At 37.2% G+C, this 25,893-nt stretch overlaps 1 protein-coding gene, 1 long non-coding RNA gene and 1 other non-coding gene across 7 annotated transcripts in view; 2 read left to right on the top strand and 1 right to left on the bottom strand.

Annotated features, from left to right (window-relative positions):
• LOC118599471 overlaps positions 1 to 25,893 on the bottom strand; it is a 73,972-nt gene that overhangs the window by 19,277 nt on the left and 28,802 nt on the right. The window contains exon 3 of one of the 4 annotated variants that reach the window (XR_004948848.1): positions 5,901 to 6,032. The exons of 1 other annotated variant lie outside the window; for it this stretch is intronic. This is a non-coding gene — a long non-coding RNA (uncharacterized LOC118599471). Of the gene's footprint in view, positions 1 to 5,900; positions 6,033 to 11,030; positions 11,710 to 17,064; positions 17,763 to 25,893 lie in introns of those variants that run through there. 2 more of the 4 variants (XR_004948849.1, XR_004948850.1) reach the window with 2 other exon arrangements.
• On the top strand, positions 266 to 22,004 carry arsb (arylsulfatase B). Of its 2 annotated transcripts, XM_024298735.2 has the most exons (9): positions 266 to 441; positions 522 to 785; positions 4,104 to 4,290; positions 5,405 to 5,595; positions 5,817 to 6,024; positions 9,369 to 9,612; positions 12,388 to 12,458; positions 19,940 to 20,071; positions 21,295 to 22,004. In XM_024298735.2, the coding sequence occupies exons 2-9, from the start codon at positions 522 to 524 to the stop codon at positions 21,558 to 21,560; spliced, it is 1,563 nt and encodes a 520-aa protein (XP_024154503.1). In that variant the 5' UTR covers positions 266 to 441; the 3' UTR covers positions 21,561 to 22,004. The 2 variants fall into 2 exon arrangements, with proteins under 2 accessions (XP_024154503.1, XP_024154502.1); XM_024298734.2 differs by having other exon boundaries at positions 267 to 785.
• Positions 6,414 to 6,532, top strand: LOC112136198. Its single transcript, XR_002917304.1, has one exon. It is a non-coding gene; the product is annotated as a 5S ribosomal RNA (ribosomal RNA).

Genomic DNA, 25,893 nt, shown 5'->3' with positions numbered 1-25,893 from the left:
TACAACATTTTAAAAAATGTAATAAAAACAAAGTAAGTATTGTTTAAATTTGTTTTATTTTTTATAAACACTTTGAAAAGCATAACTTATTTTGTTTACTTTATTTATTTATACAAACCAAGTAAGGGTGAGCAAACATTTCAAATGAGCTTAAAAAACAAAAAATGGCAGTGTACAAAAAGGTACAATTTAAAATAACAGTTTTTACGTATATTTTGAGAAATTACTGACGTTTTTGTTTTAAATGGCTAACCGAAATGGCTTATATTCTTTCCTTTCTCGTGCTTCCATACCTCACGTGACCGTTCTTCGTTTCCGAGCATCTGATTGGCTGTCGCGGTGGAGGCAGTGTTTTCAACCTGATACACACGGAAGTGACTTTTTCCAGTCACAAGATGATTTCCTTTAAAGCTGATATTTCCTTCCACTAAGATAGACTGTGTCTGTGCTTCAATTTATGCTCTTTTTCTGTCTGAACGACTTCCTTCTTTAACTTTTTTGTACCGCGCGCGTGCTTACAGATGAGTGGTCAAAGTCGCGCGGTCAACTGGATGATGACCGCGGCGATCGTCGCCCTCCTCCCGGTGACATCAGCAGCCCCGCAGCCGCACGTCGTCTTCATCATGGCGGATGATTTCGGCTGGAACGACGTGGGCTACCACGACTCCGAGATCAAGACCCCGAACCTGGACCTGCTGTCCGCCAAAGGCGTCCGCCTGCAGAACTACTACGTGCAGCCGCTGTGCAGCCCGTCCAGGAACCAGCTGATGACCGGCAGGTACCAGGTGAGACTCCCGACGGTTCCGCTTCTGCCCTCGAAGGGAATTTTACTCATATATTTTAATAATAATAAAAAACTATAAAGTTAGACATGGAGAAAGTTGCAGATATGGAGATCGAATGAGAGCAATATTTAAAAAATGAAACCCATAAATACTTTTGATATTTATTTCCGAACCAGACGTAAGGAAGGAAAGCATGAACTGTAAAACACGTAAAATAATAATAATAAAAAACTATAAAGTTAGACATGGAGAAAGTTGCAGATATGGAGATCGAATGAGAGCAATATTTAAAAAATGAAACCCATAAATACTTTTGATATTTATTTCCGAACCAGACGTATGGAAGGAAAGCATAAACTGTAAAACACGTAAAATAATAATAATAAAAAACCTGTAGTAAATATGTAAAGTTTGTTTGTGCCAATGTGAACCATACAAAAATAAAAACACAACTTTATTATAATAGCAGTTATCAAAGAAAATATTTAGGTTAAAAACACATCTGTTATCAGGTAAAAACAAAAAGTTAACAAAACGTTATTGGTACACAGACTAAAATATTAATTATATGTAATGTTGGCTTCAAATATGGAAGGTTAACTTGAGAACCTACCCAGTGATCAATTTAAGTTTCTGTATTACTTTTGTACAATGGAGTATTAGGGCCCCCTCAAAAGCAAAGAAGAAATTAAATGATAATAAAAAAAAAAAAAAAAAATTAGGAAAAAAAGTCTAGATGTTATTACAAATAAAGTCGTGAATTCAATAAATATGTAAAAAAAAAAAGAAAAAAATCAAGAATTTACAAAAATAAATCTGCAAATTTATGAGGAAAAATTTCAACATTTAACAGGAATAAAGTTGTACAATTATGAGAAAAAAGTTGTACAATACAAAACAAAATTTCAACAAAGTACGAGAATACATTTCTGTGGAAAAAGTGAAAGTTTAACTAAATTACATTTTCACAATTATGAGAAAAAATTTGTGCTTTTACACAAATAAAATGTTACACTTTAGCTTTTAAAATGTTTCAATAAAGACAATCAAACATTATCTGTTTAATTATGTTCAGTGAAACGGGATGGTCATCACACTGCTCAGAATTCTGTTTTACTTCTTTGTAAATGTATAACTTTATTGTCATAAAATCTCAATGTTATTTTTGAAAAAGCATGATCTTTTCACTGTAAAACGTGACTTTTAAATCATAGATTTACGAATTTGTTCTTGTAGAATGTTGACTTTTCTTTTATAATTGAACAACTTTATTTTCTCCATTGAAAGTTTTGACTATTAGTAATCATATTTTAAATGTCAGAGTGTTTTTATCTCCATATCTGTTATAAATTAGCTCATATTTTTCTCTTTTTCATAAATTTTCAGTTTGTATTAAACCTCCAGACCCGTACCACATTAAATACTCAAATTTGTGTCCTGTTTAATCAAATCAAGACAGATTATATAAAAAACTTTCATATTTAACATCTTGTTTGATCATTTATTGTTGCAGTGTTTAAACTCACTTTAGTTATATATTCTTTACGGTTTTGCATTATTGGCAGCTCTAAACAGGAACGCTGCAGCAGAACATACCACACTTCTTGCTTCAACAGGTTGTTGCTCAAACATTAAACAGTTTTGTCGTTTTTGTTAACACAACTTATCCTTCTGCAGTAAAGTCTGTTCTGTATATAAATATTATTTTTTCATTTTTTAAATCTTTCCTTCACTTCAGGAAGATTTTCACCAACTAAACATTTGCATTTTTAGTTAATCATTTTATTCAGTGTCTTACGTACATTTACATCAAAACAAAAATACAAATCCATAAGAAATACGGGACGTCTGCACACTGATTATCCACAAGTGCAAATGGATTATGACACATAGATTCAAATGGCTGCACTGATGGATTTAGTTGATATTTAATGTGAAAGGAGACTTGTACAACCAACTAGACTATATTTAAAAAAAAAAAAAAAAAAGTATGGCGTCTTTGTTTTAAAGTTATGACTTTTCCCTCAACATTTTTAATGATTATTACGATTTTTCTCATAAATTTATGACTCTATTCTTATAAAATTATGAAGTTTTGGTCATATATTTATGATTTTATTATCTTTAAATTATGACTTTATTCTTGTAAAAAATTTGACTTTTTTCATACATTTATCTTTTTTTTTCATAAATTCTTTTTCTAATGAATTGACTTTTTTATTCTTGTAAAAATACTACTTTTTTTCTTATAAATTTATGACTTAATAATTGTAAAACTGCAACTTCTTTCTCATAAATGTACTACTTTTTTCTGGGGAAAAAATTGTCATAAATTGACTTTTTTATTCCTGTAAAATTACAACTTTCTTTCACAGAAATTTGATTTTATTCTCCCTAAAATTGCTATTTTTTTTCCATAAAATCCTGTCTTTATTCTTGAAAGAAATGTATTTTTTTTCTAATAAATGTACAATTTTATTGTAGAAAAAATATTTTTTTCCCATACATTTATGGCTATGATCTTGTTAAAATTTAAATTTTTTTTTCTCTCAAAACTTTTACAATTTGACTCTTGTAAAATTGCGACTCTTCCCCCATAATTTTAACACTATTTTTCTTATGAAATTGCATTTTTTTTCTCAAAAAATTGGGGTTTTCATCTTGATAAAATTACGACTTTATTTTTGTAAATGTATTATCATTTTGGCCCTAACACCCTGCCGTACATCAGCATCTTTAAGCTTTAAGTCATAATACATATTTAATATGCATCAAATATGAATTTATTTTTAGGCATTCCTCCTAAAATTTTACCATGGAAAATAAAAAATAAGCCCTAAACTACATCTCCCAGTGAGCAGGAAGGAGGCAGAAGAATTTTTTTTTTCTGGTGCAATCAGCTAAAAAATTGACCAGCAGATCTACAACAGAATGGCTAAAAATACTTTACAAGTCATTGTTGCTAAAGTTTGCTCTACAAGTTACAAACTATTTTTTTTATCAGTCGTTATATCAGATTACTGGTGATTAAAAACCAGGATGTGTTTTTCTAATCATTTATTTGCCAAAATCTACAAAACTGACTGAAGAAACCTTCACAACTTCCTGTTACAAAAGCATCTAAACTTCCTGTTGAGTTTTCTGTGGTTTCTTTCTGTGACTTTACTTAAAAGGTCAAATCCTTGTGATGAAACTCCTCCCTCTGACGTTCTCTCAGCTAAATGAAACTAAACTTTAAATTGAAATCAAAAGAACAAATCTGAAGTCTTCCAGCGTGTGTTCTGTCCTCGTGTTCGTTCACGGTCCGTCTGCTCGTAGATCCACACGGGCATGCAGCACCAGATCATCTGGCCCTGTCAGCCCTACTGCGTCCCTCTGGACGAGAAGCTGCTGCCTCAGCTCCTGAAGGAGGCGGGCTACGCCACCCACATGGTGGGCAAGTGGCACCTGGGCATGTACAAGAAGGACTGCCTGCCCACCCGCCGAGGATTCGACTCGTACTTCGGTTTGTTTGGGGCTAGAGTTTCACTCTTGGTGACATAAATGTGAGGCTGAAAGGGCTCTAAAAGAGTCTATTTAAATAAAATATAACATGAATCAACTTTATTTATTTCACAGAAGAGCAATTCACCCGTTATAGCTCAAGAGAAAAATTTATGACAGTACAAATCAACAAATGAATAGATTTTAGATTAATTACAAACATATTTTATAGCAGTTATTAGAGACCAAAATAAAAAGGTCATCCTAAAGGTCAAATACGATAAACATATTCTAGTTCTCGATATGCATATTGTATATTTTTAGAGACAATTTTGACATTTACATTGGTTTAAAAAGCACATTTTTAATTGGATTTTTACAAGCAAGTTCCAGAGAACTTAAATGAATAATTAATTTGTTTTAAATCCAGGATTTCAGCAATTAAAACAAAGAAAAGAGATTAAAAAAGTAAAAATACATAGATATATTATATCTGTTAAGATATTTTTTCATAGATTGATTAGAGAAAATAAAAGAAAATGATGCTATTATTTATAATATTTTAATTATAATTGGATATATTTACACTTTCATACAAAACACGACACAATAAATTCATTAAACATTTTAAATAAAGCTTGAGGGAGAAGAAAATGTCCCTTTTTATTCCTATTTTATTACATTTTTTCATATAGGGAATTAATTCTTAACTAAAAGACTTAATCTGTTTAAATCCTAACTTTTACAATAATTTAAAAAAATGCTGCTGCTGCTTATAATTGCATAAAAGCTTAAGTAAACTCAAATATTTAGATTTTTGGTTTTTCGTAAAAAGTATTGAATGATAGAAAGAAAAACATACTGAGGAGTATTTCCTATCATGTCTCTTCCCTGCTTAATTAAAAAAGTTTTTTTCTGAAATAAACTCAGTTTATATTTTTTTATTTTTTGCAAAAATGCAAAAACTGTAAAAATATGAAGGTAAAAATGCATTTCAGTTTTGTTAAAACAATTGAGGTGCCACAAAAATGTTCTTAGATCTTTAAAAAAGTTTATATTATTATTATTAAATCAAATATTTGTATTCAAAAATTCTCTCAGATGTTTACAGTAATACTTCCATCATCGTGTTCCAGGTTACCTTCTAGGCAGTGAGGATTACTACACGCACACCCGCTGTTACCCCATCACCGCCCTAAACCTGACCCGCTGCGCGCTGGACCTGAGAGACGGCGAGGAGGTCGCCACGGCGTACAAAGGAGGTTATTCCACCGAACTGTTCAGCCAGAGAGCCATCAGCATCATCGGCAAACACAACGCCAGCCAGGTGACGCCTTCACACCTGTAAACCGCCTAAGGACTCAACGCAAAGAGTCACAATTCGGACGTTACATCGAATTTTTAGCTTTTTTTTATAAACTTATTTATGATTTTTTTAATCCATAATGGCACTAAGAGACTTCCGTACATTAAAACTGTTATTTTAAGGCTTTTTGTGTAGCTGTTCCCCGTTAGCATCTCACGTTTCCTTATTTTTCCATGGATCAGCCGCTCTTCCTCTACGTGGCGATGCAGGCGGTCCATGAGCCCCTGCAGGTGCCGGAGCGCTACCTGACCCCCTACGGTTTCATCAAGGACGCCAGCCGCAGGAAGTACGCCGGCATGGTGTCGGCCATGGACGAGGCGGTGGGCAACATCAGCCTGGCTCTGCAGCAGGCCGGACTCTGGGACAACACGGTGCTGGTGTTCTCCACGGGTACGTTTCTGCCCCGGTAATCCAGATGGATTATAGAAACATGGATAAGATACGGATATAGGGAGAAACAAATGAGTTTTCCTCGAGTTCTGGATCTGTGTTTAATGATCTCCTTAAACAGTTTTAAAGACTCACTCTGATAAAAAAAAAATTGTTTTTACAAGTTCTTGGGGGATAGATTAGATTAGATAAAATTAGATTGGTTTGGATTAGATTTGATTAGATCAAATATATTAGATTAGATTAAATTATTTTAGATTAGCTAGATTAGATTAAATTAGCTAAATTAGATTAGATTTTATTAGATTACATTAGATTATACTGCATTAGATTAGCTAGATTAGATTAGATTAGATTAGATTAAATTGGCTAGATTAGTTTAGATTGGATCTTACGGCCACACCGCTCCGAGCGCGCCCGATCTCGTCTGATCTCGGAAGCTAAGCAGGGTTGGGTCTGGTTAGTACTTGGATGGGAGACCGTCTGGGAATACCAGATGCTGTAAGTTAGGGGCTGCACGGTGGCGCAGTGGTTAGCGCTCTTGCCTCACAGCGAGAAGGCCCCGGTTCGAATCCCGGCTGGGGCCTTTCTGTGTGGAGTTTGCATGTTCTCCCCGTGCATGCGTGGGTTTTCACCGGGGACTCCGGCTTCCTCCCACCGTCCAAAAACATGCTTCATAGGTTGATTGGTGACTCTAAATTGCCCCTAGGTGTGAATGTGAGAGTGAATGGGTGTGATTGAGGCCCTGCGACAGACTGGCGACCTGTCCAGGGTGTACCCCGCCTTCGCCCATCAGTAGCCGGGATAGGCTCCAGCACCCCCGCGACCCCGAAAGGGAAGAAGCGGTCTGGAAGATGGATGGATGGATAGTTTAGATTGGATTGGGTTAGATTACATTACATTATACTGTATTAGATTAGCTAGATTAGATCAGATTAGCTTGATTAGATTATATTATCTAGATTAAATTGGATTAGATTAGCTATATTAGTTTAGATTGGATTGGGTTAGATTACATTAGATTATACTGTATTAGATTAGCAGGATTAGATCAGATTAGATTAGATTGGATTGAATTAGATAAACTAGATTAGATTAGATCTGACAGATTAGTTTAGATTAGCTAGATTGGATTAGATTAGATTGGATTGAATTAGATTAACTAATTTTGATTATATCCGACAGATTAGTTTAGTCTAGCTTGATTAGATTTGATAGATTACATTACATTAGATTAGACTGTATTGGAATAGTTAGATTAGATTACATTACATTAGATTAAATCAGATTAGATTGGATTGGATTGGATTAGAAATTATTTATTGTAATCAATCAAAGCAATAATATGCATAAACAATACAATAAACAGGTTTTCATCCATAGAAAGATGTGTCTAACATAGGATAATCTGGCTTCAAATTATAGATTGCTTGAAAGGAACTGGGAGGAAGTGAATTTATATAACCCCACCTCACCACGTTGGGGAAGGGGGGCGGGGGTGCTCCGTACCAACTGTCCAAAGCACATCTAAGAGGCAGATTTCGAGCCACTGCTGCTCTACAGTGACTATGTCCTAGAAACCGATGAAGGTTTTCTATTTTTATTTAGTCTAAAAATTACATCATCATAATAAAAGACCACAGGAAACACTTTTAAAATAGATCAGAGATGATCAGAGTGGAACGTTAAATAAAGAAACTCTAAATTGTATTTGCGTTACTGCAGATTTCCACTAGAGGGCGATGTTTCCCAAGATCTGCAGCCTTTGGAGGTTCTGCTCTAATGACAGTTAATGTTTTTGATTAAAGAATGAAATGTGTCCAACATCATCTAAACATGAGCCTGTTTGCTTTCCCACATGTGGAACAAGTAAAGACCCCTAAAAGGGGTAAATACTTTAGCGGGTTATTTTTAGAGGTGTTTAAAGGGGTAATCAGAAGCAGGAACAAAGCCGTGATGTCTGTGGACGGTGACACCAGGTGGTCTCCTTCATTGTTCTTCTACCAGAACCCCCCTGAAGGATTGGCCAACTGGCACCGGTTCCGAGGATTCCGGTTCGATCTGGAAAATCCGCCTTAAAGAAATAAATAAAAGGTCTCAAATGTGACCAGAATTAGTCAGAACCTGTACGGGAAAGTTCAGCCGGGAAAAGGGAGAACGGGCCAAAGCATCTTGCAAAAGCATTAGGGGTTTCCTGCGTGTGAAACAGACTACTTCCTGGATGGGTGACGGGAATAATGAGCCTGCTTGGATGTGATTGGTCAGCTTTAAATGAGCTGAACAATAACAGCAGTTATGGAATCGATCAGCCTGAGGCGACACGTAGACGGAGAGGCGAGTCGTATGAGACCCGGAGTTGTTATTAACTGTTCTGGGTTTAAAAAGTAATTTTATTAAATAGAAGAATAAAACTATTTATTCTTTATTTATGTGAGTATTTCAGAGAGTAGCTTCTCTTTCAATTTAACTAACAAACTTTTTGTTCTTAAATACTGGAAGTCAAAAGATGCTGATTAATTCAGAAAAAAAAACCATGTAACTTGTGATTGTATGGAAGGATCGTCCAAAGTGTGGTCACGTGACCCCCTGGTTTGTTTATTTTGGACATATTATGTTGTTACGACACCAAGATACACATATAGACACGTATAAAGGTAAAAATATCACTATGGACACACATTTGTCATGTATAAACACTCATTTAGTTCCATTTAAAAGTTCTTCCCCACACAATTCAATTTATATTCATAAATATTTACAGATTTATTCATAATTTTTACAATTTCTATATGTATTCTTGCCATTGTTTTAAGTCAGTTTTAAGCACTAATTGTTGATATTTTTGCTCATATGAGGTTATTAACGTCGTCTTTTATGAGAATAAATGAATACATAACGAGGGAGGACGAATACTTTTGTTAGTTGTTGGAAGACGATGTCGTATTCGGTTAGTACATAGACTAAAATTTGTCTGAGTGTTATTTTAATCTTAAATAGGGAATAAAAATAGGAGGTTTAGATAAAAATTGCTCCCAGAACAAACGAAAAGTCTCAAGAAAATACAGTTTCTCAAGTTGAACACTAGGGGGAGTAAACAATCTCACCTGATTTGACAATTGCAGAACTTTTTATTAGGGCCGTGAATCAATAAATAAAATTTAACAAATTAATCGCAAAGAATTAACTGCGATTATTTTTTTTAGTTACTGTATTCGCCGACCACTTATTATTACAATATGAAATCATGAAGTGCATAGCTAGCGTGTTCTAGCACGTCACGCTAACGTCAGCGTGTCCTCTGTAATGACTCGAATGATTGCTTATTTTGGGGGTTTCCTTGACAGACAACGGAGGCCAGACGAGAGCCGGCGGCAGCAACTGGCCCCTGAGGGGGAGGAAGTGGACGCTGTGGGAAGGGGGCGTCCGGGGAGTCGGGTTCGTCAGCAGCCCGCTGTTGGAAAAGCCCGGAACCGTTAACGACGAACTCATGCACATCTCTGATTGGCTGCCCACGCTCGTGGGGCTGGCAGGAGGCAGCACCAACGGGACCAAGCCTCTGGACGGGTTCAACATGTGGAACACCATCAGGTGGGAGGATCCAGATTAGTTACATAGATACACCTTAAGATTCCCTCTTTCAGAAAAGCATGTCAGCATGAGAAATGTAAGATTTATAAATATATATATATATATACTACAAAATGTACTTAAAATAGTATTCTGAAGGTACCCCTTATGTTTAAAGACAGCATTTTGAGCATGAACAGCCCAAAATGTTGAGCCTGAGGCAAATAGACACTGAATATTTTACATCAACTAAGTTCTGAATCTTTACAAATTAGATTTTTCTAGTTGCTAAAGTGATTTTCTGAAAGAGGCGATCTAAAGGAACATCTATGCACAATTTGTCTTAAATATCAACCTAACTGGCTCCAATTGGGCAAAAATGGCTAATAGGTGGCTAATAATAAGGCTAAAATTGCCCATTGAGGCTGTTTTACAGCTGATAATTGGACAGTAACCTGTCGATCAAAAGAATATACACTCTTTTAATCCAATTTTAATATTAGATATAAAATAAAATGACATTCCTTAACCCTTTAACACAAGAACTTGTTGATGTTCTTTGAACTACCGTAAATTTTCAACACATTTAATGTCATTCTAGAACCCTCTGAAACAGAGAAAAGTATTTTTGCGAATTAACTTTCCATTTTAATTCTCTTTATACTTCATTCCACTTTACAGTTGTAAAGTGTTGTTGAAAATACCGTTAAATGCGTTACTGTAGTTTGAAGAGCGCGTTACTTCCTATCGCCAGCATTTCCCTATGACCCCAGAGATTTTGATGGTGACACACGTTTTTTGACATTCCATAACTCTTCGACCAATAAGATAGACCCTTTTCTCCATATTTGAATCAGCTGATTCTTACTGATTGTGGAAACACGACTCTAAAGTGTTGCATTTCAGTGCAAATTTGGTGGAATTACATTCATTATGTAAACGGTAGTTGAAAGAATGAAGTGTAGCTAAAGCTCCGGTGTTAAAGGAATAAGTTTCACCCCAGTAAAGTTGTTATAGAATAGGTAATAAAGGAGACAAAATTATGGATGGGCTATATATCGGTGACAGTATCGGTATCGGACGATATTTGCATAATTTGAGATTATTGGTATCGGCCCCATATAAAAAAATTCCACTGCTATGTACCATCGATGTCTCTTTTTTACTTTGACCGGTGGTTACAGGTGGTTAACAGGTAGTAAAGTTGTTATATAATAAATAATTACAGAAAATTAGGGATGGGCAATATATCGGTGACAGTATCAGTATCAGACGATATTTGCATAATTTGATATTATCGGTATCAGTCAAAAATTCCACCGATATATACCACCTATGTTTCTCTTTTACTTTGACTGGTGGTTAATCGTCTGAAACTTCGGACGCAGCTAAAGTTAGCCGTTAGCATCCACTTTGATGTTAGCCGTTAGCATCCACTTTGATGTTAGCCGTTAGCATCCACTTTGACGTGAAAAAGGAAAATCTTCATCCTAAATTCTATGTTTAAACCAGCTACAAACAAACAAATGAAAGACTACAAAGTTTTATGTTTACAGTTTAAAACATGTTGTTTACAATAAAGAGTTTCTACTTTTTTGTTGTTGTTTAAAACCACTTAATTTCAAAGCACTTTCTTTAAATCCGATTATTTTCAATACCTATTTGTTCGTGTTTCCAAATAACTGTCATTGAATATTGAAGCTAAGTTTATTCTTATATTTTAATTTTTTCTATTTGGGATTCATGTTTGAATTGTTCTGCATTTCTAATACAGAAAAAAAGGAAATCTTTTAACTTTTATTTTGTTCTAGACACTTAAATATCAATTATCTGTGAATATCTGTCACAGTTGCAGGGAAAATATTGGTTATCGGCTGGAAAAAAATGATATTGGCCCCTAGACAAAAAAAATATTTTAGAATGAAACTATAAGTGTTTTGTGCTGTTTCCCCATGAATTGAGTGGAGACACCTCCTAGTGGTTTCTTTGTGAACTCTTCTAGCGATTCCTTTTGTTTGTACATCAGCTTCAAACAGGAAGTTGGAGTCTTTCTTTTTATTCCTCTTCCTGACTCCGGCGTCCTTCTTCTTGTGGGAGCTCCTTCTTGTTCAATAGGCCCTTTGTTACCATGGCGATGAGAGGAAAAAAGAAAAGGAAATTCCATCGGTTGTTCTTATACTAATCTGCTCTCCTTTCATCCTTTTCTTTCCTTCCTCTATTAGATCAGCTAATTCGCTTTAGAGCAAATATTTAGGTCGGGTAATTCTTTTAAAAGTCCTAAACTGAGTTATGGTGTCAGCTGAACTTTTGGGAACTTCCATCGTCGGCCGAGCTGCCACCGAAAACGTAGTGCGGACGCGGAGAATGAGGACAAATTGAGGCCTGCAGCAGAAAATCAAGGCCTAACCTGGACCACTAACGACCAGTCGCTTCTCCGTGTGACCCGATTGGCCGACAACCACGTCAGCTGACCGCCGGGCGCTGCCGCTTCAGCTCCACAACAATGCCGGGCCCGCACTAGTGGGGTTCACAGTTTCCGTTTGTTTACAGAAAACAGTGGAGCAGAGGAAAACGCCGAAGCGGGCGGCGTGGCGTGGAGCCAGAGTTATTTTAGTTGTGTTATCAGAGCGTTTGGTCAGTGCGTTTTCTCTGTGGTCAGAGGCTGGCAAACAGCAGCCAGCTGCTTCACATTTGCAGACCCCAGAGGCTTTCACAGCGCATGAGTCAGGCGCGGCGGTTTGTGCGCGCTGCCCGTGTTTCCATGTGTTCAACAGTAACGCTGCTTTTATCCTCCAGCAAAGGCTTCGCCTCACCCAGACTGGAGCTGCTGCACAACATTGACGCTCTCTATGACGACACCTCTCCATGTAAGTTCACGCCCAGACCAATTACTGCCACCTATTGTCTCAGCTCGGAAGGTAATTGTGGAGTGTGAAAGTCAGTTACAGGCCTGACGCCTGGTTTCCTTCACAGCTCACTTTCTATAAAACCAGCCTGTTAAGTCGAGAGTCGCAAATAAACTTTTTCTTTTCTGACGTCACAGAGAAAAACATTTGTTCTAGGAAGCAAAACATGGAGATGAAACAGGAAAATCCGCCCAATCCAATCAAGAGTTCTCCTGTATTTCTAAGCCTGGTTGCAGGAATCTTTTGTCTCATTTTCTGACTTTAATCATTTATTTTCAGTACATTTAAGGCAAATTCCGTAACATTTTTAGAAGAGGAAAAGGATTTTGTAAATCACTGAAGGAGGCTCTTCATTTCTAAAAAACGTCAATTTCAATCGTTGAAATTTTAGCTTCATTTAGCTGGAAAAAGTTATCATTTATCTAACTCCTGACCGAAATCTGAATTACATAAACACATATAGCAGAGTATCATCAGCATAATAGTGGTTAGAATCATATTTAAGAGTTCAATGTGCTGCAAAGGCAGCAGATCTAAAATGAACAGAGGTCCCAAAACAGACCCTTGTGGTACACCAAAAGTGAGGGATGCAGAGGAGGACTTAAATTAAGATGAGGCTCCAAAAAATGATCTACTAGTTAGATATTAGAACAGGTTTAGAGCAGATATTACCTGTCCAAGAGGGTATAACGGAGAAAGGCTGCGGTCGATACCAGCTCTCGTAAATCGAATCGATTCTGAAAATTATTGGCGATACCTAGCCCTATTAAACAGAGTACCGGACAAATGTGGAGATTAGACACAACGACTTGTTGAAATGTGGTCGGATTAATGCAGGCTCATTAAAACAACTTTTAATAAGATACACATCACTTCTCGCACGGTTTTACCAACAATCTATCTGTCATAAACACTTATCAGCGTTCTTTAGTCGTCATCTCAGTAACCATGTTGGCAGCATGCCTCCACCGTAACAAAAAGTCAAAAGTGTTGCACCTGACGTTGATACAGACGTTAAAAAGTGGTCAGTGAAATATTGTCAAGTTGAGTCCTGTATTTCTACCTCTAACCACCAGAGGGAGCTCTCGCCTGAGTATTAACAAGCCCTGCTCCCTTCCTCTACTACATCTCCCATGATCCATCTCTCTCTGGTGTAAGCCTTCATCAGCTGTTTCTCATCACCTCATCACCACCCTGTATATATGTCACTCTCCAACCTCTGTGCGAAGTCTTGTTTGGTCCTCTTACAGTCTGAGTATACCTTCTCTGTGTGATTCTCTGTGTTTTTGACTCCTGCCAGTTTAATCGCCTTCCTGCCTTGCTCCTTGTATTTTGGACTCTGACTTCGTTAATGTCTTGCCCTTGTTCATTAAATCAGTTGCACTTGGATCCAAATGTCTCAGCCTCTTCGTCACAAATATAAAGTTTGAACTAATTAACTATCTCAACATAGAACTTCTATTATTTCTTCTTCTAGTTGCTTTGCCCCGCCCTTGTAATTCCTGGCCAATGACTTTAGAGAGGATTCGATCTGAATTAATGGACTTTTCCAGTCTGAGAACTCCATAAAAGGTTGGTCTGTAAGCCTCAAGGATTGGGCTGAAGAAGTGGAGGTTAAAAGGTCAGGAATATATCTTAGTTTACCCACTGTATGGGGACGGTTGGAAAAGTTGGATTTGGCCAACACAGCTCGGTACAGATCAACCGGTGGAATTACGCTCTACAGAAAGTTTCCTTTAAGTCCAGGAAAGGGTTTTGGAAAGACTCCCTTGAGGGGTCTAAAACTTCATTACATGTTGTGACAAAGAGGCTAAACTGTCAAAGCTACAAGACAGTAAATGGAGATTCTGCTCTGAAATGTATCCGACGAACCCTGAGGTGACAGATATCTCATGTTATGCGAGTCTCCTCCTCCTCCTCTGTGCTCACGCTGTTTGTGATATGTTATTCTTCTTTCCTACCGTTGTAAATCTGCCGTTCCCTCTCCTCCCAGCATGCTCACAAGAATCAAAGCCTTATTGTTTGAGGCTGAACTCAAACACCAGACTCAAGGCGAAGCGGGCCTAAGAATAGAACCTTACATAACATTTGACCAAACCTGCATTAGTGTCCCAGATTATGTCTCTGTTGCAATGAATAATGACTGTTTTTGGATGAGCTCTGATGACTTTTCAGGAGATTAACTTTTGTTTTATTTTGAAATCTGATGTTTTATTTGCAGGTTTATTGATGGGATGTGTAAAACTCCTCATTAAACAAGTATCTCTGATCTCCTTCATTGGTTCTTTGTTGAAATCCAAAGGCTGGGTGTGCGTGAGCTGTTTAACCTCTGATTGTAGGGAGGTTTCCTGGAAACGGGTCTCATGACTGAATACACACTGGAAACCCAGCTGAACCGACTCTTTCTTCAACCACTTATTAATTTGTGGACCAAACCACCTCTATCTCCAGGGAGTTTCAGGACTTTTGGTTTGAAGCAACTATTTCTGACTTTTGAGGGGAATGCTTCACCTTTGCTGTGCACTTTAATTTTTGAAATTCCTCACAGATGTACCACAATGGCCCAGCGGGTCACCCAGAGCAGATGTGGACCTTTTGATCCACCAAAAAAAAAGGATTTTTCCACCAGGAGTACAGTAGTTTTCCATCTCAGAACCACATGTGGTATAATTTGACAGTCCAAAGGAAATCTCAGATGTTTTCTCTGGTGTCTCTCTTTCTGGATTGTCAAAAAAACCTTAATTTGACCTGCATGGAAATCCATTTCTAAAAGCACCTGTGAAGCATTACATGGGCCTGGCTTTAATTTTAGCTCCAAACATGAGGAGGACTGGTTACTGGTTAGAAACCAGCGAGGGGTTGTGTTTAGTTACTGCTGTAGCTACACTTCTCAGTTGGTTGGAGGGATTTGGGAAAGTCTGAATGCAAGACTTCCTCCTGAAGATGACTGTGCTTTAGGTAGTGCCGCCACAAATTATTATTTTAATAGTCGATTAATCACCGATTATTTTTTCTGATTAGTCGACTAATCGGGTCATGGACAAACTGGATGTAAAGCACACATCTTAACCATCATTAGCTTTAAACTAATTAAAAACTAGATACAGCATTACCTGTGATAATGCTAGTGTCAATGCTGAAGATGCTGAAATTGATAGCTGAAATCATTGAAGCTAATAGCTGAAAACGCTGAAGCTGAAAGCCAGCTATAATATTAGTTAAATGCGAAATTAGCCTAAAAAACTGAAAAAGGGCTAAGTTAGCCAAAACAACTAGCATGCAGCTAAAATATTAGCTAAACTCCAAAATAGCCTGAAAAACAGAAAAATTCCCAAATTAGCCATACTAAATGGCATGTAGCTGAAATATTAGCTAAACTTCAAATTATCCTAAAATACTGAAAAATTCCTAAATTAGCCAAAATAGATGGTATGTAGCTGAAATATTAGCTGAACTTCAAATTATCCTAAAATACTGAAAAATTCCTAAATTAGCCAAAATAGATAGCATGCAGCTGAAATATTAGCTAAACTCCAAAATACCCTGAAAAACAGAAAAATTCCCAAATTAGCCAAAATAGCTGGCATGTAGCTGAAATATTAGCTGAACTTCAAATTATCCTAAAATACTGAAAAAAATTCTAAATTAGCCAAAATAGATGGTATGTAGCTGAAATATTGGCTAAGCCTAAGTTAGCCAAAACAGCTATCATGGAGCTGAAATATTAGCTAAACTCCAAAATAACCTAAAAACTGAAAAAAAAATCATAAATTAGTCAAAGCAGCTAGCATGTAGCTGAAATAGCTAAACTCCACATTAGCCTAAAAAAAATCTGAAATTAGCCAAAATAGCTAACATGTAGCTGAAATATTAGCTGAAACCAAATTAACCTAAATAAGCTTAGACAATAAATGCCAAAAAGGTAGCATAATGCCATTATAACTTTCAACTTTAATACATTCTGACTCCATATAATCTAAAGTATTGACTAATCGACTATTAAATTAGTCGTCGACTATTTTAATAGCCGATTAGTCGTCTAATTGTGGCAGCCCTAGCTGTAGGTCCAAAACTAAATGACATCAATGTTCATTCATCCATTATTTTTCCAAACCAGTTTAATGCTTTCTGGGGTCACGGGGTTGCTGGAGCCTATCCAATCTACTGGTAGACCCTGGACAGGTCACTAGTACGATGTAGAACTACATCAATCCAGTGAATGTAAATGTAAAAGTATCCTGAATAAATCGTGTTTAGCTGGAATCACGTTTTGGATTTATAGTAGATGAAGAACGTCTGTCTGCCTCCCCACTGTGATTTGACCAATCAGGCTCTGTGACGCATGGTGGGGGCCATCTTGTCTTTTTTGACACTATTGTTTTTAGAACTTGGGAAGCACAGCGGCATGTTCATCTTAGATCAGGTTTAGATCATATTTAGATCATGTTTGGATTGTTTTAAATATTTTTTAGAATTTTTAGATAGTTTCAGATTGTGTTAAAACTGTTAAAATCATTTTGAGATTGGGTTTAAACTGAATTAGATTGTGTTCAGATCGTTTAGATTGTTTTAGATCACTTTGGTTTGAGTTTGGACTGTATTCAGATTGTTTTAGATTGTTGTAAATTGCTATTTTGATTGCGTTTACATTCCCTGAGCCAGTAAAAGTTCAGGTTTTTAAGCTCTCTGATTTGGAGTTTTTGAAAAGAGACTTTTCACACAGTTTTCCTGAAAGTTTACGGCTGCTCATTACCATCTGAATCCCTCACATGATTTATTGAATGGGTGAAGGACAACACTGGTGCTTTACAAGCGTCTGCCGTGGCGTTTTATGTTTGAATCTTTATGGTCGGCCGCAGAAGTGACAGGCAGCCTCTCTTCCTGCGTTCCAGGCTGGAATTCTTCTTCTTTTTTCTTTCCCGCTAAGCCTTTCTTTGAGATCTCGCTTTCCACATTTTTTCCCCGTAGTTTCCCTTCATGCTTCTTTGGGTTCCTCTCTTTAATTCATTGAAAGAGTTTGTTTTTCAGCACACTTTGCTCCAGCTTTTCTTCGCAGGGGTTTTCCTGAATTAATGGATTGCTGAGGGGTCCCTGAACCTCTCGTTTGCTGAACTCCTCAAACTTGGCACATTCAAACTCAAACACCGCTTCTCTATTGATCTCTTTCTAGTAGTTTCTCTGCTCCCGCCTCTCCTCTGGTGGTTGGTGGATGATCTTGTGAAGGGTCCAGATGCTTTGAGGCGCTTGTTCTCCTCTGCTGAAAGACTGAACGACAGACATGTGCACACAATGTGTATTTATTGAAGCAGGAGGGGGTGAAAAGCTGCCAAAATGGGGGAGAAACTAAAGAGTTTTTGTGAAAAAGTTCTGATGCTGGGTTAAAAATGTTAATTTGCAGCAGGCGACAGCACTAAGCGTCCTTTAATGTTAATTACGCAGCCATCGGTGAAGAAGCGAGAGTCAAAGCTTTTATCTTGTGGTTAAAAGAGGCTGAGATCGGAAATGTTTCAACTCTCCAGTCATGTCGCTGCGGTGGAAGCGGCTCTGCTAAACAAGCTCAGATGGGAACGTAGGCTTTGGCGTTTGGGAGCGCACGCGTGCTCGGCTCCGCGCGAAAGAATGCGAGGAAGTGCTGGTTTCTGACGGCGCTCTGAGGCCGAAATCACAAATCTGCTTAATCAAGACCATACTGCCGGGGTCAAGTGAGGCACGAACCCCAGAATGCTCTGAAGGCCAGAGCCTCTTGTTTTTGGAGAAGGCAGACATGTGCGCTCTAGTGCTGCTACAAACGATTATTGTAATAGTCGACTAATTACCGATTATTTTTTCAGTTTAGTCGACTAATCGGGTCATGCACAAGCTGGATATAAAGCACACATCTTAACCATCATTAGCTTTAAACGAACTAAAAACTAGATGTATAGCATCACCTGTGATGATGCTAGTGTGAACGCTGTAAGCTGAATTTGGCCGCTGAAGATGCTAGTGCTGATAGCTGAAGATGCTGAAATTGATAGCTAAAAATACTGAAGTTAATAGCTGAAATCGCTAAAGCTAATAGCAGAAAACGCTAAAGCTGAGATATTAGCTAAATTGCAAAATAGCCTAAAAAACAAAAAATCCTAAATTAGCCAAAATAGCTAGCATGCAGTTGAAAAATTAGTTAAATTCTAAATTAGGCTGAAAAACTGAAGACATCCTAAATTAGCCAAAACAGCTAGCATGTAGCTAAAATATTAGCTAATCTCCAAAATAGCCTAAAAAACTGAAAAAATCTAGATTGGCCAAAACAGCTAGCATGTAGCTGAAATATTAGATAAAATCCAAATTAGCCTAAAAAAAAAACAACAAAAAACCCAGAAATCAGCCAAAATACCTAGCCTGCAGCTGCAAAATAAGCTAATCTCAAAATTCGCTCAAAAAACTGAAAAATTCCTAAATTAGCCAAAAAAGCTAGCATGCAGCTGAAAAATTAGCTAAACTCCAAAATAACCTAAAAAACCTTAATAAATGCCAAAATAGTCCAAAAAGCTAGCAGAATGCTACATAACTTTCAACTTTGCTATACTCGGACTACTTATAATTTAAAGTAATGACTAATCAACTATTAATTACGTACATGTGCTAATCCTACACAAGCTAGCATTAGCGGCGCAAAAATAATGGCAAGCAATATTGTCTCAACCCAGTTTGGAGCCAGAGACCAGGTTGATAGATGAGGAAAGTGAGAAGTGGTAAGAGAGACTTTGGCCATTTTCGAGCATCCGGTTTTCTGATCCAACACAATTTAAATAAAGAAACTGTTAGAAACGCAGTCTCAATTATGAGAAAAATGCTACAAGAACATATTAATTGGAGTGAATCTTTAATTGAAACTGTGTCATTGCAAAATTGTGTTTTGTCGACATTTCTAGAATGTTGATAAAGCTACGATATTGCTCGCCATTTGTAAAAGGGGCTGTAAGCTAGCAGGAGGACGAGTAAACAGAGAGCTCTCAGCAAAAGGAAGGGGAAATGGGGGCGGGGTTGCTCTGCACCAACAGTCCCGCCCACAACTCAGAGGCAAATTCTGAATGAACTCCTGCCACTCTGCAGAAACTATGTCTAAGAAAATTACAGTTTTTAACCAAATATTGTCTTAAAAATGATTAAAATTAAGAATAGATCAAAACATGATTGGAGTGGGTCCTCAATTCTTTGTAGAACATTCCTGAACAGAAGGAATTCTTTCAGTGTTTGTACTGCTTCTGATCAGAGTATTTAATTTAACACCTTCACTGGACACCGACGGTGAGGTTTGCAATAAAACTAGCCTCTTGTATTGGTTACGACATCCACAGAAGGTGCTTTGTGTCCACAGATATCATCCCGATCAGCAGTTTCTGTTGTTTTTTTTTAAGTGGACGATCTGCACAATCAGCTCCGTCTTCTTCTCCCTGCAGGTCCTGGCAGGCACCAACAGTTAACTTTGGCTCAGGGGTTTAGAGGAGAACCCTGGGCCAGATCCAGCTTCAATGTGTCCATTCACGCCGCCATCCGATACGTGAATTGGAAGCTGCTGACGGGATACCCAGGTCAGTGTCCTTCCCAAGATGTAGAACATGTTTAGTTTGAGCCAGAAGGCAAAAGTTGGGGGAGTGGGCTCAGACTGACGAGTCGCAGCAAACAAAAATGAACCATAAAGAGGAGAAAAATCATTTAGAATGGCACTTTGGGTAGAAAGGTTTGACGTCTTTGAACAACTCCGGCAAACCCGGCGAAGGACTGACCGGCGCTTCTTCTGTGTGGCTGTCAGTAGCAAATACCAGAGGTGAGAACAAGTCATTGTTTTAGCAAGTCTCAAGTCTTTGTCCTCAAGTCCAAGTCAAGCCCCAAGTAAAAAGCAGTCATGTCCCAAGTCGAGTCACAAGTCAAGACTAATAAGTCTCAAGTTGAGTCACAAGTCAAGACCAACAAGTCTCAAGTTGAGTCACAAGTCAAGACCAACAAGTCTTAAGTCGAGTCACAAGTCAAGACCAACAAGTCCCAAGTTGAGTCACAAGTCAAGACCAACAAGTCCCAAGTCGAGTCACAAGTCAAAACCAACAAGTCTCAAGTTGAGTCATAAGTCAAGACCAACAAGTCTCAAGTCGAATCACAAGTCAAGACCAACAAGTCCCAAGTCGAGTCACAAGTCAAGACCAACAAGTCTCAAGTCGAGTCACAAGTCAAGACCAACAAGTCACAAGTCGAGTCACAAGTCCTACTGTTAATGTTTCAACTCATTTCAAAAACAGAGGAACATTAATTCCACAGACCATTTGTGCTTTTAGGAACAAGAATATTTGGTAAATTACCTCTGAGCTCATGGATCCCCACTTCAAAAATTACTAAATGATTTCTCTATAACAAAAACCCATTTGACCTCAATATACTTTTGAATCCTTGGATTTAGGGGAAAATAGCAAGTCTTTCCGAGTCAGGGGTCTGACGTCCAAGTCAAGTCACGAGTCAGAGCCTTGAAAGTCCAAGTTCAGTCTAAAGTTATCAAATTCATGACTCGAGTCCAAGTCATGTAACTCGAGTCCCCACCTCTGGCAAATACTGAAACACAAAACTTTAGTATTCTCTAGTGGTTGTTAGAGAGAAAATAACAAACATATGAGTCTTTTTATTAAAAACAAAATTATAAGTTCCACTCCCAGACAAGCTATGCAAAAAAATGCAACTATGCACAAATGCTACTTCAGCTCCTGCTACAACAAGAAAAAAAAATCTATATCGAGGATTTATTTTTTTCTGCTTCTCTTCAAACCAGGTTGTCCTACTTGGTTCCCCCGACCAGAACACAACGACTCTGAGTCCAGTTCCCCCGGGGCAGACCCCCTGAAGCCCGTGATGCTCTTCGACGTCCAAAAAGATCCAGAGGAGAGAAATGAGGTGTCGGCTCAGTTCCCCGCCATCGTCGACTATCTCCTCAACAGACTTCAGTTTCATCTGAAAAATTCTTTGCCCATAAACTTTCCCGACGATGACCCCAGATGTGACCCGGGGCCCTCTGGAGCCTGGGGTCCATGGGCTTAGATGAAGAGGACAGTGGTTCTGTACCTTTTTATGTACTGCACTTTTTAATAACAACAGGGAATGTACTTTTTAAATTCTGTTGGATCATTTGAAACTTGTTTACTTTTGCCGAATCCCAGAGTATCATGTTTACGATCTTTTTTTTTTTTCGAGTGATTTGTTCTTCTCTTTTTTTGCTGCACATGTTGCCATGTTTTCTCTTTCAGGTTTTGGCACCTCATTAATCTGCTTTTCAGAAGCAGCAGGCGTGGGAATGCTCCACAAACAACACGAGGAACAAACGTATTTATCCAGAAGGAAACTAAACCCTGATGTGATTCCAGAATGTGGATTTGTTTATGGACCAGAATGGAAAGAGTTTATGAACATTTGAAATGCTTTATTTTTTCTAATAAATCAACTTCAGATTTTGTTTAAAAAAATAAATGTGATTATATTTTATAATCTGGAGTTTGTTTTTTATTCTCATCTTTTTTAAATTCATATTCATTTTAGTTTAGCAAAAGTAAAATGACCAAAATGTTCTAAAATATATAAATTAAATACACCTCATTAAAAAAGATGACAATGTTTAAAGGGTACAATAGAATCAGCATCAACATGCTAACTTTTGATCCAGTGAATGTGATGTTTGTATACTAGCATTAGCATGCTAACTCTTGATCTAGTTAGCGATTTTTATTTTTAGTTTTTGGAATATCGAGCATGCTAAGATTAGCATACTAGCAATAACATGCTAATTTTTGATCCAGTGATTTATTTGAATTTGTATGTCTACGGAAGAATCTTGCATGCTAATGTTAGCATACTAGCATCAGCATGCTAACTCCTGATCTAGGGATTGACATTTCTTTCATTTTTTAGGAAAATCTAGCATGTTATTATTAACATACTAACATTAGCATGCTAACATTTTGTCATTGAGATGTCTTATTTTTTGGAAAATCTACCATTCTAATGTTACCATATTATTGTATTGACACAGGATTCAAACTGCATTATCTAAATTAAACTAAATCTAATTTAACACAATGTGTGACAATCCAGTCGTCATAAAATCAAACATGCTAGATGCTAATAATCGGATGAGTCTGAGTTTCTCTTTGCTTGTCGTGGTCGCAGAAGGAAGTTTCTTGCCTTCATTTTTGCTCCTCGCCCTTTTGGCCTTTCCCTGCTCGAGTCCCACTGGCAGCAGGCTGCAGACCAGCACAGGAAATGCTTCCTACGGGGAGCGGGCGTCCCCATCCTAATGCGGCCCGTGACCTCTGAACCCGCCGCGGGTGCTGATTGGCAGCCGAGAGCGGCGAGCAACAATGTCGCTTTTACAGAACCGGCGGCGCCGTGCAGTCATTAGGTGCTAACAGATTAGTCGTGCCACAGAAACTCGTTTAGCTGATGAATGTGTTACATTACTGACCTGTCAACTAAAATCTGACTTTTTGTTTTAATCTTATTCTTAAAATATTTAGACTTTTCTGCTGGAGCTTAAGGGAACTATTTTTAAATTAGCCTCCTAGATCCTGTCGAGCTTTTATTTTAATCCTTGATTCCTTCTATTATGTTCAACCAGCCAATAGCAGACAGACTTTATGTTTATATCATCCTTTGCTCGGGCCAGCAAAGGTCAATAGCTACAAAATAAGCCCAGACCATAACTACTCCACTTCTGTGCTTAACATTAAAAAGAAGGTGCTGTATGTTGTGCCAGTTTAGACAAACTTTGATTAAAACTTTTTAAATTTACTAGAATGTATTTTCAAATCAACAAAGTTTAAGTTATTTTATTTTAAATGAATTAAAGGAAAACAGACATTTTTTGCACTTAATAATCTAAAGTTTAGAGAAATTCAGTAAAAACTTGAGCTGAATGTACTTTTATACCTTTAAATCAGGAATAAATAAAAGCAGAATCTTTGACACTAGATGACAATTAAAAAATGTCAGAAGTTGATAGACTTATTTAACCTGAATCTTTCATTTTTATGTAGAAAATCTCTTCACCTCTATAAAAATATAATAATAATGACTGGTAAAACTCAACTTTAAATAACTTAAATCGTTACCTTTTACCAAGAAAAAACATTTTTTACTTTGTTTTTGTGTCCTAAAGTTTCTTTGAAGGTGGAACTAAATTTAATTTTTTTTTAAAAAGTCTCCACTTTTAGTTTAAACTTAATTTTGACGATAAAAGAAGAACCAATAAACCAAATGCTGCGTTTAACCACCTTAACTCCAAATATGTTTAGCAAAATAGTCAATAAGAGTATTTTTATTTTTAATTTCATACAAATAAAGACTAATTTTCTCTTCTTAGTTTTAGAAATAATACAATTTCTTTTCATATTAACTTTTTAAAGAGTTTGTGTGTCTTATTGATGTGAAGCTAACAGGGTTCAGGGATGTGATTCCAGTTCCTCCTTGAAAGATTTCAAACCTAATTTCGTGGATAACTTGTATTTTAGCTTCTTTTTATGATCGTTTAAAATAACACCATGAACTACTGACCGTTTGTGCTGATGAGGTTTTCAAGTGGCATTTAAAGTTTGGGAAAAGTTAGATTGTAGTCCAAAACTTTCATGATTTTGAAGTTTCCTCTTTAAATGTATTTTCTTCCTCTGATATCCCATCTAAGAGGAACGACGTTCTGCTGAGCTACTCCAGTTACTGCTTTGGAGCTGAAATCCGGCAGCATCACATCAAAAACAAAGATGGTGTCTGCCTGTGCCTCCCGTCTGTGCAAACAGATTAAATTCGCACTGACCAGAGCGGCCTGGAATGTGTTGAACATCGAGCCTTGAAAGGGGCAGATCCCGAAACTCATCACACCTCATAAAGTGAAAGTCCCTGACAGCCCTGAGCATCACTGGAAGACCACCACAGAGCCGGGACTGATAAACCCAGAGAAACCGCTGATAAAAAGTGCATGAACCATTAGCAGAACGACCTTCCAATAGTTAAGTTAACTAAATAATTAGGTTGACACGCTCCAACATGCTCTGCTGCTGTTTCTCTCACTGGTATGGAGTCCTTCAACAACCAAACTTTTGACCTTTAGGAAAACTTCCTTTTCTTTAACTTAAAATTCAATATTCAATATTCAAGCTACAACATTCAAAGGCAATAAAATAAATCAATATTTGTCTGTATAAACACACAGGGGAGCTTCAGTCACATTTAACCTCTTACCAATAATGGCTTCCAGTCCTGCGTTTAGCAGGAAAAACACATTTTAGGGAGAGTGGATCAGCCCACACGGCTGCACTCCAACTGCACAGGAAACGGCTCATTTCTGTGTTTGTGAGGAGAATTTCCACGTAAACAGAAGTAAAAAGTTCCATGACCATAAGGACAGAAAGCACAAGACAGAGAAACACCAGCAAAACAACAACAGCAACAACAGCAACAACAGCAAAAAGCTGTCAGCTTCCTTAAGACACAAAAGCTTCTTCTGACTCAAAGATGTGAGGTTAAAACCATTGACTGTAAATGAGAACTGGACCGAGTGAGTGTGACGTCATCCATGGAAAATGGTTTTACCTCCAGCTCCAACCAAATGAAGTCAATTCAGTCATCATTTTTTTGTGATATGGACGCCGCCATGTTTGCAGCAGGGTCTGACTCCTCGGTTCCATGACAACCACTCTCTCTTTTATTTTATTGTTATTAATGGCCGAATGTTATTTTGCGCTTATTTCTAACTTGTATAATTTTGACAAAATATATTTTTATGGAGAGTAAAATATTGAAAGTTATTGATTTATTCTGGAATAATATTCCTTTTTATTATTCATATTTATATTAAGAAGTAACAGTTTTAAAGTTTTAATAAATTAGCATTATGCTAGCTTTTTGGACTTTTTTGGCATTTACTACAATTTTTTAGGCTATTTTGGAGTTTAGCTAATATTTCAGCTACATACTACCTGTTTTTGCTCATTTATGCCTTTTTTACTTTTCTAGGCTGTTTTGGAGTTAGGCTAATATTTACACACCAGCTGTTTTAGCTAATTTTGGTTTTTAAAATGTTTTTTTAGGCTATTTTGAAGCCTAAAAATTTAGCTATTTTTTTTAAGCAACAGGCTAGCTGTTTTGGTTAACTTATTTTTCTGTTTTTAGGCTAATTTGGCATTTAGCTAATATTATAGCTTGCTATCAATCTCAGCATCTTCAGCAGCCAAATTCAGCTTACAGCATTCACATTAGCATTATAACATGTAATGCTATACACATAGTTCATAATTTATAAAGTTATGGGTTTACACTTTTAAAAATGTAGTTTTAGTGTTTAATAAATGTTTATCCTGTTCAGTTTGGAATTTCTCAGAAAAATAGT

The sequence above is a fragment of the Oryzias melastigma genome, linkage group LG12 (genome assembly GCF_002922805.2).
Source record: "Oryzias melastigma strain HK-1 linkage group LG12, ASM292280v2, whole genome shotgun sequence".
Lineage (NCBI taxonomy): Eukaryota > Metazoa > Chordata > Actinopteri > Beloniformes > Adrianichthyidae > Oryzias > Oryzias melastigma.
The sequence above is the reverse complement of the archived record's forward strand: the minus strand, read 5'-3'. Positions and strand labels throughout refer to the sequence as shown.